Source organism: Amblyomma americanum, chromosome 2 (assembly GCF_052857255.1).
Source record: "Amblyomma americanum isolate KBUSLIRL-KWMA chromosome 2, ASM5285725v1, whole genome shotgun sequence".
NCBI lineage: Eukaryota > Metazoa > Arthropoda > Arachnida > Ixodida > Ixodidae > Amblyomma > Amblyomma americanum.
In genome coordinates, this window is record NC_135498.1 from 152,818,165 (window position 1) to 152,833,799 (window position 15,635).

Here is a 15,635-nt window from a genome sequence, read left to right on the forward strand (position 1 = left end):
ATAAGCTAGCAGCTCGAGCCCACAAGCATCCGTTGCTAACTTATGATTGAAATTCACTGATAAATTAAGGAGCTAACAATCAAGTATTGAGAAAACTACATGCTGAAAGAAAAATAGCTTCTCGACAGCACAAGGAAGCACTCTTTGTTTGGCAGTGTACTGTGAATTTCAAAGAAATGTGGAATAAGGTAGTGCGTAAAAATCAAGGATGGAGCTGAAAGAGCAGCCACGAAGCTTGTGAACGCCGAACGCCCAATATCATCTGGTAGAGGTACGAAAAGTACACAGAAGCACAGCGAATCTACTTTAGGATGGCCGCCCCTGCAATGAACCACTTTTCTTGATCTGGCACCTGTTAGCGAAACAAATTTTCGAGCGAGTTGCTTCGGTTTCAACACAGATACAGCGCAGAGCCAGGATTTACCAACCAAGGCACAGCACTCCGCTAACTCAAAAACTGCGTTGTGGCTGCTTTTCTTCATTAGGCTACTGCGCTCTATCTACGACAATCCGCTAAATACTGTAGCATGAACGTCCTACCAGCCCCATGTGGCCCACGGACTGCCAGCGGTCCAACAGGAGCGTGTTTAAAGGACCTGTCAGTACTGTGGCCGGAAATTCGAGGCTGCCGAGGAACTAGAATCCAGGACAGCAGTCTCCAGGCAGTCAGCAATTGGGACGAGGCTGAAAATCGAACAGTCATATTCGCAGGTCCGCTTAAGGCCGCTGCTCTCTTCACAGGGCGTCTACCTGGACTGGAGTCATCCGGGTGACGCATGCGGAAACCCCAGCGACGGCGACAATCTGGTGGATTTCATCCGCAAGCTGAAGGACGTGAACATTTCCGTGGTGCTCGCCGTGCCCCCCGTACTAGGACTGCTGCGCTTCTACGAACTACCGCGGACCCTGCCACTGCTCGACTATTTGGTGGTGAAGACGCACACGCTTCGACTCAGCGGGGTTGTGCACTGCAGCGGTGCGCGCGAACACGCGGCGCGCGTGTTCGGAGACATCCGGCGCTCCGTGCCGCTACACCACTGGGACAAGCTGGCTTACTCGATCTCTGTGAGGCCATCAGTAGTTCTCTTGCAGGGCAGGCTTAACTCTGGGCCAGCAGTGTGTCGATGTCATCACGGCGTGTTGATATCGGCGAGCAGTCGCATTTTCACGCGGGTGATTACATGCAACCTTAGTTTCGATTTTGGATGAACGCAATGGAATAGAAGCTTTGTCGCCAAACAAAAAAATTGAAAGAGCCTAGTTGAACATGATAGAAAAAAATTAAAAAGGTCAGCTGAATTAGAATTGAATGCTTGGCTATAATGTGGTCACTGAACCTGCGTCCCTCACAAAGAACTGCACGCGATGGAACAGCGCCTGCATGAGCCCTTTATTACATTAATTCGTGGCTTCATGGAAGTATACAGCTGAATAGAGGTTAACAGTAAGATTGGCCATTGTGAATGAGAGAAAAGGGAGCACGTTGCATCACACAACAATTGCGACATTATCGAGTAGGTACCTATATGATGTATTCAAAAAAGTTTTTTTTTTTTAATTTCAAAGCAACTGTGCCTTCACCTCAGGCCCATGGCGCCACTCTATGTCTCAGGAGAAGGAAGAAAAAAGTCGGCACGGACACTTAAGACTGTTTGCATGTGAGAAGGCGACAGCCCGCCTGCTCACATTGTGAATGCAGTCAGTCGCTGCGCGGAGTGATGTAACCCGATGCCACGCACCTGGCAATTCTACCTCTCCGCCCGCGCTCCGCTCCGCCTTAAGAGTATGACATCATAGCTGATGGGTTAATGCCCATATATGCAGAACCAGGCATTCTCTATTTTACATTCTTAGGTCCCTGGGAGTCCTCATACCACTCCTGGCGCAGTGGTGCTCCGGTTAAGCGGTGTGCCACTGCCCGAGCAACCTCGAACACTCACACGAACACACACACACGCACACACGCACGCACACTGGTTTTCGCTTAATGGCGCAAGTAAGCCTTTGGCCTTAAGACAAGCTGTACAAACGGCCGGCTTAACGCTCACGCATGGTTCACAGAAAATGAGTAATCTCATCACTTTATTGGGACAGTCGCGTTCATTGGCAGCACCTACGAAAACATGGGGCGCACTGCGTTTCTCCCAAACCTTTTCGTTTTTGTTCGTTATGAATCAGCCACAGCCTCGTTTTAGAATGATATGCGTGTTAAAAAGCTCTGCATAAGCTAACTTAACGAGGCATTTCTGCTTAAGCGCTAAAATAATAATATGTAGGAGGGCACATAGCGGCGGAAGGGTGCAAATTGGTGCACGTGGCGCAGAAAGAACAGGCTGCTTCTCAACCTTCCATTCCAGACCTTAATTAAGATCTAAGTTTTGCCACGGTGGAGCACAAGAGCCAGTTATTGGCGTAGCTGATACTTCATACCTAAAGAAACTAGCGCGTTGAATAAAGACACAGGAGCAGAGCAGCCCCTGAGTCGTAATTTTCGGAGTGCGTCCGCCCACACCCGGGAGAGACCGTAAGATTATCAACTTTACAACAGAGCGCGTAAAGTTTCGTACAAGCCGAGAAGACTACATCTACGCCTGCGCCTGGTGCTACTGTCGTGACGCGGTGGCTGACTTCGTGGATGTATGGCAATACGACGACCTTTTGTTGCTCGTTCGTGCATGCTGCACGAGTATCGTGTTGCCTCTGCTTTTTTATTATGGAGCTAGTCACGAGTACTAATAGATGCTGTTGGTAACCTCGTGTGAAAAGGCGCTTAATCTAGTCGCTGAAATATTCTAGAACTGATGCTCATAGGATTTTTTAAATGCGTTATGGAAGCACAGTTTTCCTAAGCCACGGTTTAAAAGTATTGCACGGCCAGACGCGAAAGACAGAACCGGTTTTTGCCCCTTGGTCGTAAAAATTGAGGTGCTAGTCATGAAACCTTATTGATTGATCGTCCAGTGTCTCATGCGTCTAAATGAGAGCCACACATCGTTTAAACATGGATAGAGCTTGGGATGCTCGTCTGTTGAGTGTTCTTTTGCTGAATCTTAGAACGACGAAGTAGTCAACCACGTACCGAAATGCTTTCACCCCTGACATCTCAGGAATCCTGTTATTCTACAATCCGTCATGTTATGCGAGGGGAAGTTCACTCAGAATTGGCGCTACGCAAGAGCCTATGCAGATACCTTTCTTTAATATATCTAGTTCGCCTCAAGTAACAAATGATTATTTTAGCTTTTTGTTTATTGGTTTATTGGGGTTTAACGTTCCAATGCAACCCAGGCTATGAGGGACGCCGTAGTGAAGGGTTCCTATAATTTCGACCACCTGGGGTTCTTTAGCGTGCACCGGCATCGCACAGTACATGGGCCCCTATAATTTCGCTCCCATCGAAGTTCGACCACCGCGACCGGGATCGAACCCGGGAACTCCGGATCAGTAGCCGAGCGCCATAACTACTGAGCCACCACGGCGGATGGATGATTTTAGTTATAATTCGAAAAGTCTCAAAACGTCATTCAAAGAGTGCCCGTGGCTGCGTCCATCACCAAGGAACACATGAAAGACGATATTCCTGCAGCACAAACGAACGAGTGACAAAACTCCGTCGTATTGCTCTACATCCACGAAGTCAGCCGCCACCTCAAGACAGTCGCACTAGGCGCATGCGTGGATGTAGTCCTCTCGGCTTACAGATTTTCCTCGCTCTGTTATATAGTTGATAACCCTCCGGCCCCTCGTGGGAGCGAGTAGCCGCACTCCATTCGTTACGTCCCTGTGGCACTGGAGTAACCTATTCTGTGCCAGTATCATGCGGAAAAGGATACGGCCCGACGGGTGTGAGTGTCAACATCAAACTTAAAGAACATGAAAATATTATTAGCAGCGTAATCTTCTCAAAGCTTGTGGCCATGCATTGTCAGATATGCAAAATTAACAACAGCACCCAAGAAAAAAGCTGCACTCCCGACTTTCAGTCTTCATAGGCGCAAGACGAGATAGGTTGTCCCAGGATATCATAAAAAGACTCGAGATTCTTCATGCAATGACCAATGTATAATAAAAAGACGAAGATTGGGTCACTGACCAAGTAATAAGACAGTCTCAGAATAAGGGGCGGCTTATATAGCCTTCAGGATTTCTTGCAATATATTTCTTGTAGATATTATGAAGGTTGCCTTGATTCTCGTTCAACGTGTCCGTATTCGTCTGCATATTAAGGACTCTAGATATAGTTAATAATAATAATAATTGGTTTTGGGGGGGAAAGAAAATGGCGCAGTATCTGTCTCATATATCGTTGGACACCTGAACCGCGCCGTAAGGGAAGGGTAAAGGAGGGAGTGAAAGAAGAAAGGAAGAAAGAGGTGCCGTAGTGGAGGGCTCCGGAATAATTTCGACCACCTCGGGATCTTTAACGTGCACTGACATCGCACAGCACACGGGCGCCTTAGCGTTTTTCCTCCATAAAAACGCAGCCGCCGCGGTCGGGTTCGAACCCGGGAACTCCGGATCAGTAGTCGAGCGCCCTAACCACTGAGCCACCGCGGCGCGTCTAGATATAGTTTGATTACAGAGTTTCTTTTTATTGCCAAGGTATTGTGTCAGCAAAGTGACAAGAAAACTCGAGCCCAGGCCAGAAGCAAGACAGCCAACAGCAAAAAAAGATTAAGCGTGCTGCTATTCGTAATGTGCCTCAAGTCAGTCAAACCTTTCCCCGTATCTTCACAAAGCAGGCAATGTGCATGGCACGCCGTTAAACAAGCAAGCTCCCAGCCGAAATTCTTAATATAAAGTACTCTCTACAATGTGCCAAAGCTCCCCGGTGTGGTTTATCGAATGCCTTGCAATGACAGCCCCTTGGTCTATATCAGGTAAACCCCAAGCTTCTACCGACGCACCAAAGTTCATCAGGCGATGCCAGGGACACTCGTGCAATAAAAAATGCAATTGCGGTACATGTGCAAACCACCGGCCAGGAGACAGGGTGTGATGAGGCGAAAGCCTTGGCAACAGAAACACTATAATAAGACTACATCGACTATACTTAACCATCATGACGATGCCGGATACGTAGAACAAGAATCAATGCACACTTCATCATATCTATGGGAAAAGATTACGAGGAATCCTGAAGGCTATACCAAGTGGCTCAGGAAAGAGTAAGTAATTTTCAGAAATAGGCTTTTTTAGGGTAAAAGTACGGCTTGTGTGGCACAGTATTACCAGTGTTGGCGGACAAAACCAATGAATTGTCTTATTTAGCAAGCTTGTCAACTCATTTTTTTATAATTCACTTTTAATTATTACAGAGACGTCTAGTTACAATTAGATTTGTGGCCGGTCGTTAGTAATAGCCATATCGATTTTTAGAATTTCGAAAACGCGAATATCCTTGGCGCCGTGGCTCGACAAAATATGGCTTTATCGTGCCAAAATACATGCGCTTTCGAAATGAATGAAGGCAAAGCTACCTTTCCAGTTCACGTAACTAGTCAAAAAAGCCCAATTTTCTCGAGCCACAGCGCCAAGGGCAATCACGTTTTCTAAATTCTAAAAACTAAAATGGGTATCACTAACGACCCGCTACAAATGCGTATTTGCAACTAGTCACTTAACTCTAATATATAAAACGGTTAATTATTTAAAATGCGTTAACCAGCTTACTACTTAAGAATATTCGCCGGTTTTGTGGTGTCGCCAGCACTGGCAATAATATGCTGAAAAAGCAATACTTACCTGAAAAAACCTATTTTTCGGAATTGCGTAAAGTCTTTCCTGAAACACCCGGTATAAGCTACTCATCTTCCGAGACACTCTTTTTTGAAAACAAGGGTCCCGTACGAGAGACGAAACGTCATTTTTGTTTGCGTTGGAACTGGTCAGTGACTTAATCTTCGCCTTGTTATAATACTTCCTCCTGACCAAACGCTATTTACTGAAACTCTAGACTACCTCCCTCTGTTTGTCTTGAAATGAGTTCGAATTCCTGGGTGGCAGCGCAAATGCTTAATCCCTTCCACGTGACCATCCATGATTGTTTCGCTGGTCTTCGGTCTCTCAATGGCCTTCAACCCCCTTTTGTGAACTTGCTTTTATAGTTTTTATTCTCTTGCATGCCTCTATGGTTTTATCGCTTTTACCCGCCCTGTCACGTATTATATTGTTTCTAGCCGTCTTTACCTGTTTTAAGTTTTTTACATGTCACAGCCGTTTACAACGTTGAATCATTTCGCATTTTGCTTGAGTTTTGCGCCCTCCTTTATATTATTCTGCACGCGATCGCTCAGGATCTCAGATTTTTCGACCTCTTCCTATGCCCTATCTATACGCCATCTTACGATTTAAATTTAAGTTGTTAGCCAGTGCTCAGGTGCGTCTCTTCCTGTGTTCTAGTTTCACGCACTGTTTTCTCACAATGGAGCACTTTCCTGCAGAATAATCGCGAGGCTAATCCCACCAGTAGCTTATATCAACCTCAAATCAACCCAGCGCCAGAGCAAGGAAACACCAACCACTCCTCTGGCCGGCCTTCCCAAAGCTATCGGCTGCACAAAGTCGGGTTCCTACCATGTCTGATTTCATCCCCTGGGTATGCTTTCTGAGTCGACGCTCTGCGCCTGTTAGACTGCGGTTCCACCGGTCTAGGTTACAAACTGCCCAACTACCAAGGCGATCCCCATTAAAAGTGCTTCTGGCATCACCAATTTCTTCCTGCATGTCGACATGTGGTGCTCGGTACGAAATCCTTCCCTACTGTAGTCATTTCTCTCTATGTCGGTGACACCCTTAGTTCCTACTCCACCACATTTAGCAGATGCCACGCAAATAAATCGCCGAAGAAATGCGGCCGAAATATTTCGCCACCCGCAAACTTAAGAAGAATCAAGAGAGCAATAGACGAACAATTTGGCACATGACACAGGAAATCATCCTTGCACCAAACGGCACATAGCAGAAGAAGACTAAGGCACTATCATTACCGTGACACGGTCCATAGGCCTACAGCACGTCCGCCAGTGCTACTCTCCAGCCTCAAAGAAAGGCTTCATGCGGTACGCTTGAGCATATGCCAAGATAGTAAAAAGAGCAATGGTAAAAATCACCGTGAATGACGCCCTAAACAGGTCATGGCATCACTGTATGGAAGAAAGCTTGAAGCTTCAGTAACGCAGGTTCGCATTGCGGATTTCTCAGACGCTGTCCTCTCTAGTGTTGGTTACAAACCCTTGAAAGATCTCGCCGTGCAGCCATGACGCCACAGAAGGAAGGAAAACAAGACAAATCTGTTCTCATCCGTTATGGGCACGGCGTGTGTCAACCTCTGAAAAATGTCTTGGAGCAGGCCAGCTTAAGGCCGGTTTTTTCTGCGCCTGAAATAATGAAGTACTTCCCAAAAGCCCATTGTGATGTGGGTCATCGTACGTAGAAAATACGGGCCTTTGTCTAAATGATTGTTGAAGGCAGCACAACAAAGATTTAAAACATGGCGCGAAGAACCACCTACTTGACGATGTGTTCACCTAGAAGCGCGCTGAAAAATTCGACAGAACCGCGATTTTCATAAGATATGAGCCCAAGCTTGTGCGCTAATATTACGAAGCGTGTCTAATACATCACAAAGCGGCAGACTGCATCAGCAATCCTTCTGTAGCCCTGAAAAGAAGAAAGGCTTCTAGATGGCTGAGAATGCGAAAAACTTTGCTGCTGGACTTTAACGGTTTTGATGCTTTAATGCGGTGGGCGGAGTCTTGTATACGTTGAGTGCTGTAACAACTACTTTCGCTTGATAGCGCTGGTTTCTGTGTCTATCTATCTACCTCGTTATCTACTCTGTTCGAGGGCTCATTTTCTTGTTGGCATTGATCTCGTTAATATGATCGTGTTTCGTGGCTTCACGCAGCCACCTGTTTTTTTTTTTTAAATGCTATTGCCTGTAAAAACTTGTAGGTTATGGAGTTTAAAGTCCCAAGCCACCACCACACATACGCTATGAGAGACCCCGTAGTCGAGGACTGCACGTTAACCCCCCCCCCTCCCCCGTGGGTTCTTTAACATGCACTGACATCGCGTAACCTACCTGCTTCCTTTGCATTTCACCTCCATCTAAACGCGGCCCCTGCGGCCCGGATTTCACCCCGCGTCGTTGGCCAAACCAGACGAACACGCTATCCACTGATCCACCGCGGCGGATTGTGCAGTGTGGAGAGATCTAGACATATTCAGCAAGATTTTCGACAAACGAAAAATAAGAAATATTAATAACACTTGTGCCATTCTGCGCAAGTATCGAAACTCTGCTAGAGCAAGCTTGATGGTTGTCTATTTTTTTTTTCTTAAAACGGTGATGTCCAGGTGCGCACCGACTTTAAGACATGCTGCACAAAACTTCCCGGTTACCTGCTTATAAACCCTAAAAAGATGTGCTCAAAGCTGCCGACATGCGCTTCGAAGCGTTCCGCTTCGTATTGCTACCACGTGTACAACCCGATGACATTCTTTGCTGGCAAAACACACAGAAACCACCCCCGTTTTGTAAGCTTATAGGGCCACAAATGCATTTCTGCATTCGTAACTTAACACTCCTTTTCACAATAAGTGTACTAACAGAAGTTCCTCGTTTAAAACATATTGGTACCTGTTAAAACATCTTATTGTCACGCAGCGGCGTTACCGAGCACAAAAAATGAAAATGTACAAAAAATTAGTTCAATTCACTTAGATATCTCTTTAATGCGAGAAGCGAAAGCCGCTTCCTCGTTTCCTCGTTTTGAGCCATTTTTGCCCAAATTATAGATCACGTGACATCATAGGGTCACGTGACCTAGGTGGCGTGTAAAGGACGGACGGTCACCGCGAGTCTGAGCCATTTAAGGCTATCGCCTTAAAAGAACCGCCCGACATGTGATGCATGAGCCGTGCCGCGTCGAACCGATGGGCGGACCTCATAATCCGGATGCGAAGATGGAAAGTGGGAGGTGGAGGCCTAGAATATATTTATGCATGAAGTGCTCATGCGAAGGATGGACAAGACTACAGTGACTTGCTCGCTTCCCCAGCTTCTTTATGGCCCGTTTTTTTGAGATCGAAACTCTTTTCGTCAAACTCCTCTCACCACCGATCCATCCCAAGTTGCCATATCTAAGTGCTGAGTGTCCTTGTCGAACTTGGAAAAGCAGCGGCTAGAATTTGTCAACGGAAGCGTCATTTCTCATAATCACTGGGGAAACCTTCCGCGAGTTTATGCCCGTCTTTTTGTTGCTCCCATTAACAAAACATGCCAGATGTACAGAAGACGCCACCGGCTGCGCAACGGAATATGCAGGTCGCTGCGGACACATTCACGGCAAGGTACGCGAGCCTCGGCACCGTCAGCTCTGGCCCCTCATCCTGGGACACCACCACCAGGCAGCCAGCGAAGACCCACTACGCAGCTGTCTGCCAAACGAATGTCACTCGATCCTCACAGCATCCCGAGTGTGCCATAGCGCATGCGATCGACAGCCAAGGCTTCAAGGTGCGCCTCTTAAATAAACACCCACAGTTCGCCGCTGTAGCGATGCACTCGCCTTAGTGGGTGAAATTTGCCTTTTTTGCGCATTAGTTTACAGAGGCGTTTAAGGTAAGAGTTCTTACAAACAGGAATGCTATTTAAACTCGAACCATGTCTTATTCCGTAAATTTCCTAGCTGCCGCTTCATAAAACTGACTTGTCACTCCACCGGGACTTTCTATATGCTGGCCATTTAAATATTTCTACGCCTGATATTACCGGGCAGTTTTTAATAAGTCCTCTGGATGATGCGAAAATCAAACGGCAGTAGCCGTAGTCACGGTCACCGCAGCAAATGGTCATGTATTGTTTTTTTAATAAATTGCACATTCTTTACGCTACGCTGATTAAGTAACCAAACTGAACTAAATCTAGCGTTTATATGATATAGGGGAATACCATCGGATGGATGGATGGATGGATGGATGGATGGATGGATGGATGGATGGATGGATGGATGGATGGATGGATGGATGGATGGATGGATGGATGGATGGATGGATGGGTGGGTGGATGAATGAATGAATGAATGAATGAATGAATGAATGAATGGGATGGGATGGGAGATGGGGGATGGGGGATGGGGGATGGGATGGGATGGGATGGGATTGGATTGGATGGATTGGATTGGATTGAATGGGATGGATGGATGGATGGATGCATGGGATGTGATTGGATTGGATGGGATGGGATGGGATAGGATTGGAGTGGATTGAATGTGATGTGATGGATGGATGGATAGATTGGAAGGGATGGAATTCGATTGGATTGGATGGGATGGGATTGGATTGGATGGAATGGGATTGGATGGGATGGGACTGGATGGGATTGGATTGGATTGGATTGGATGGGATGGGATGGATGGATGGCCCTTCACTGCTTCCCATTGGATTCGTAGGTGTTATGTGGAGTTTCAGGCATCGAGGTGTCGCATGTATATGAGGAACGCTGTAATGAAGCCCTCCAGACTAATTCAAAACACCTCTGACTCTTAAAGGGACAGTGAGGAAAACTCTATTATTATTTTTTTTGTGAGCAAAGTCTGATAGGTCGGCATTTCATGGCAATGTTGCCGCTGGTCCGGGAGCGAAAGATGCATTTATTTCAAAAAAATTTGGATTCGAAGTAGAAAAAGTTCGTCCCGCCCTCCGATCCAAACTCGGCGCACTCTTATGACTTCACAGGACGGAGTGACGGGAAAAGTGACGTAAATGTCGACTCCGTGATTTCTGGAGGTCTAGCAGCAACCGAAATGAAAGCTACAGCCGCCGCGCGTTGAAGGCATCTATCGGGGGTCGCTACCGTCGCTTCGTTTACGTTTGCACCGGCGTCTTGCCAGCGTTACGATGGATCCCGTTCACGAACCCGGCAACGAAGCTCTCGAAAAAACTCCGGCCTGCATTTCAGCGACCTCAGCCCCATAGAGCGTTCGATGCTTTTGAGGGAGCACGGTTAGGTTAGGCGCCGGCGGGTCGTTTCCGCCTTCCTCAGTGAACAGCCGTCCGTTGCTAATTAAATATCTTAACCCCAGTGCGGGGAGTCGCGAGGGGCGAGGATAAGGTCGGCACGGCGCGCCCATCAGAGGCTGGCCGATGCTTTGGGGCCAATGGATTGTGATTCCTTGAAAGCCGCTGCTGCACGGTGCAGCAGGCGGCGTCGAGGAGGTTTCTCACGGTTGCAAGGGCCAGGTTATTTATTTTTGTTTGCCACAAGAAACGAATGGGTGCTCAAGGGCGTTTGCGTTTAAAGTTGGTGGCTTGAAAGTAAAACCGATGCACGACGCTTCAACAGATTCCGCGCGTATCCGGGGGTGCGGAGTCCGCTGGATTGGGTTCTCTCGCCCACTTGCATGTACTACTTCAGTTGTGTACTGTGAATGGATTAAATTAGCCGAGAGCTCAAAGACAACAGCTCCGCCCAACTGCCGAAGCTATTAAATGGAGCCGCAAAACAACGAGTTGCAGGAGAGCGGAGTCACGGTCTCTGCAGTTTCCAAATGTCTTCTAAGGTGAAAGCTTTACTGGCCGCAAACTCGCGATTTCGCCATGGCGGTGCTCCGAGGAGGCACTTGAGGTCACAACGCGCGCCTCGCCGCAGAGCCGTACCGGTCTGGCCGGGACGGCGGCGGCTGGCGCACTCGGAGCGAAATAGAGACGTCCTCCAAGCCTCCGTCAGTGCGGTCAGAGTGCGCCGAAGCCGCCGAACACGTCGGCGGTCAAGCGCAGTTGGAGTATAGAGCGTCTCCCTTTGGCTGACGTGACGTCGTTGGGCAGCGCGCGCGTCAGGCCGGAGTATAAACGCGCGTTAACAGAGCCTGCGCTTAACCGCTAAGCAACGTATTCTGTGGCGGCATATATGGGAACCATTGAAAATCCCCCGGAGGCACACTGAATAAAAAAAAACCTGTGCCAAGGCTGGGAATCCAACCAGGGCCTTTGACGTTTGAGGCGGAGACGCTACCACTCCACCACGACGGCTAAAGCTTTAAGCGTGAATAAAGGCGCAACTAGTCAATGCACTCTTCCGATGCGTAATTCTCCGCGCTATCTCTACCTATATCCTGGCCTAACAGAGCTAGGCCATCAGCAATTTTTTCTTAACTGTTTTGTATCTTGTATGCCGTCCCTAATAAACGATTTCCGTTAACTAGTTCGAAGTTGACTCGCACAGCCGGGAACGTTTCGCCGGGTAAGCGTACGAAGCCACAAGTTCTCTTTATACTGGTAACTGCCTTGTACGATCTCCGACCATCGTGCCATCAAAGTTTTTCATCGATCGTGCCGATCATCTGATCAGCCTTAACGGGCTCCTTGCAGTTCCTCTGCTGTTCGTGGCTTGTAAATCGAGGCGCGTCAAAAACAAAAACCACGGGGCACGCAAAGCTCATAGACGCGAAGCGCCATTACAAATCGAGACTCCCCTGGCCGCCTGTAGCACCACCAAGCATCGGTTTTATTTGCTTCCAACATTCAGGTTGTCTTTTGCTGTGTTCCTTGTGTGACAAGAGGGCACTATCGGTTTCAAAACGAAACTTACTTCAACATTGAACCGCACAACCTTCCATTGTCAGCCTCAGAGATTCGTGGCCTCATGGAGTAAGGAAGATTCCTCCAAGGTGGCGTCTCTTGTTCAATGACGTCATCACGCCTGTACTTGCGAGACTGGCGTGTGGCGGCGATACTTGTATTTTGGTTCTTCCTATTTTCTACCTTACAAGAGCTTCGTTTTCAGTAAGAGCGGCGTTTTTGTGATCAGGAGCTGGTATTCTATCGATACAATCCAACTTCAATTTCTCCTCATTGTCCCTTTAATTGTGTTGCCATCACTTAGCACGTGAGAGTCTTTACATTCCGCCTGGTTCCAAATTCCAGCCGCCGAGTTCGGGATTTCATTTCGTACCTCGGGCTCATCAGCCGAATCCCAAACTCACTGAGCCATCGTGGCGGGTTCCATTGGATCGTGAAGCATCCCTGGCGTTTATACACTCATATGCAACATTGCGCCTGTGTGACGTCGAGAGCAGCACCTGCTTCATTGGCACTCAATGCTCTAGAGCATAAAACGTGTGAGCCACCCTTTCCCTCACCAACGGCTATCTTCCTCAATGAAATACAGCACTAAGCAAGCGCTACGCTGTCTCACTTGTACTGGCCGCCCCCTCTCGCGTTCTTGCTTTCCCTGCGCTCCAATTCTACCGTCCACAGCACCGTGCAGTGGCGACGCCTAGACCTAGGCTCATGTGCACCTCTGATGTTAGGCGTGCGAAACGGCGTGACTGCTGCTACTCATGTCTCCTTCGCAAAAAGCCTCGCGCAAAGAGCATTCTCTAATAATTTCTCTTTACTGCCTCAAAATAACCCACCCGCATGCAATTGAAGGTGCTCTAAATAGGACTTACAAGGGTGATGGTTCGGGTTAGTGTCTTGAAACATCACCGCCGATAGTTTTAACACCTCATAAGACACGCGAAATTTACAGCTTTTAAAATACATATGTTTCAGGACATTTTCATCGCATTGAAGGGAGTGCACGCAGTAGTCGTGTAAAATATGATCTCGCTGTCCTGCAGGTGCTGGTAACGGCAGCAGCAGCAGCGGCAAAAACTGAGCCGTGGCATGACTACGGCAAGCAATGGCACACTGCCGCCCGCACGACATTTCAACTTACGCAGTTTCTGTACACACTTCAGAGATCGTAGCCTCTACAAACCTTGCGAAGAGGCTAAGACTAGCAGAAAGCTTTTACTCAACTTCTTATTACCATAACTCAGTGCAACCTAATTCCTAGAGTACATATTGCCGCGAATCTTTGCAGTGTTTGTTCCTTCTTCAAATCTGCCGCCACGCCACTTTATCGCTTTGTTTGCGACGCAAGACGCGACTAGATTTATCTCGATTGATCGCAGCCAGGCATAGCGGATTCTCCGTTGTTGGGGAACGTTCTAGTAACTTTGCACGCTTTATCTCTAAAGTGCGCTATCAGCTTTAAATTGAGCACGGCCGACAGCGGCCGGCATTCTGTTCGACGACCGCCGAGCACGCTTGTCTCTTCGCCGCCGCCGAGTGATTCAGTCCATTGTGGGCGCAAGTCAGCCCAATAAACAGTTTTCTTTTAGAACTTTTGTCCGTCTTCATCGCTCCTTCGACTGCCGTCACCACTTCGTGACAATATTATGGCTATAAAGTATGCATTTGCATTTTTGTTGAACTAGCCAGTCCACCCAGCATAGGTTAATCAGAGCTTAAAGAATGATCTTTTAATTCATTACCGCCACCTCTTTTAGTTTTTTTTTGTCGTTATGATTTTTTGAACGTAACCTGGTATACCTTGGTGGCGATGAATGAAAGCGATTATTGATTTCCAGACAAACTCGAAAGTGAGTGAACTGCGGAAGCAGAGCGCGTTTAGGTACGATATTTCATCATCATAAGGAACACCTGTTGACTTTCCGCCCAGGTTGCAACGTTCTCCGGGCCAGAAGAACTCCGCACGCGGATTCGCAACTCCTACAATGACGGTATGGGCGACGTGCCAATCGTGGTGTATGACATCGACCTGGACGACTTTGAAGGGAGCTGTCCCGGCGGTGATATGTCGCCGCTTATCCACACTCTAGCAGTTAGCACGCACAATTCATGAGCACACATTAGCACTCCTGCTTCACAGCGACATTTTTGTTAATAGGGCGCGATGGTTGCCACGTCAGCCGACGACTTTCATTACCGATTTTTTTAACTGACACTACGCAATAAATCAAGTGACCTTCGCTAAGCTGTCTGACCTTCTTCAACCCTACACTGATTTGTTGTGATTGAGTTGCAGGTGATACGAAGCTTAAAATTCCAGCATGCTAAGTTTTTATTGGTCCTCACCTCAATGCGTTTTATGTCAATATGGTCATTCACTGCTTGTTAATTTTCCCTTAACTTTTGTTGATATCATTTGGTGAGACATTCGAGTGGCTGCTAAATTTTTCACGGCCTCCTCTAGCAAAACCGGTTTTCGCCAATAAAAATGAATATGTATGCTACACTCAAGACCAGGAAACGCTTGCCATAGGTCCCGGCGTTATATTTCCTGGCTGCTGCAGGTGTGATACGTCACCTTCCAGGAAATGTCTCCGGGCTCATGTGGGATTGTATTTTTAAGCTCGTATCCTATCTATAAAAAAGAAGGAAACCGAAATATTTGTAAACTGAAATGAACTACAAAGTTTACTGGCCCCAACACTGTTTTCATATTCTCTGTGTTCTGGTAAAATTGTCCATTTTAAATTGTGGAGTTTTGAATCGAGACTAAGCGGAAATAGCAAACGCAGACATATGGATAGAGTATTCCCCGCGGAAACACTCAACGCTTTTTACTGAGCTTAGTGGTTCCGCGTTCCTGATAAACTCACAAACGAAACTCTAGATCGAAATTGTCCCGCATTCAAGCCACCCGCTAAATTTCCTAACGTCAACGTCATTTTAATGACACAGTCGTACTCTCGTTCTCCAGCCAACCAGAACAAGAATACCAAGCCAGGGTCGCATAACAAGAAACCTGCCAACTATCACGATGGCCTCGACGGCGG

At 47.5% G+C, this 15,635-nt stretch overlaps 1 protein-coding gene across 1 annotated transcript; it reads left to right on the forward strand.

Annotated features, from left to right (window-relative positions):
* Positions 1-547: 547 nt before the first annotated feature.
* Positions 548-14,698, forward strand: LOC144120160 (uncharacterized). Its single transcript, XM_077652588.1, has 4 exons — positions 548-598; positions 742-1,065; positions 9,332-9,523; positions 14,516-14,698. The coding sequence occupies exons 1-4, from the start codon at positions 548-550 to the stop codon at positions 14,696-14,698; spliced, it is 750 nt and encodes a 249-aa protein (XP_077508714.1).
* Positions 14,699-15,635: the final 937 nt, after the last annotated feature.

Bases quoted from the DNA above. Each gene is read 5' to 3' on its own strand.
- LOC144120160 (XM_077652588.1), top strand. From the start codon at position 548: ATGTGGCCCACGGACTGCCAGCGGTCCAACAGGAGCGTGTTTAAAGGA. The intron at 599-741 runs GTCAGTACTGTG...CTCTCTTCACAG, and splicing joins GGAGCGTGTTTAAAGGACCT to GGCGTCTACCTGGACTGGAG. The intron at 1,066-9,331 runs GTGAGGCCATCA...CGGAATATGCAG, and splicing joins AGCTGGCTTACTCGATCTCT to GTCGCTGCGGACACATTCAC.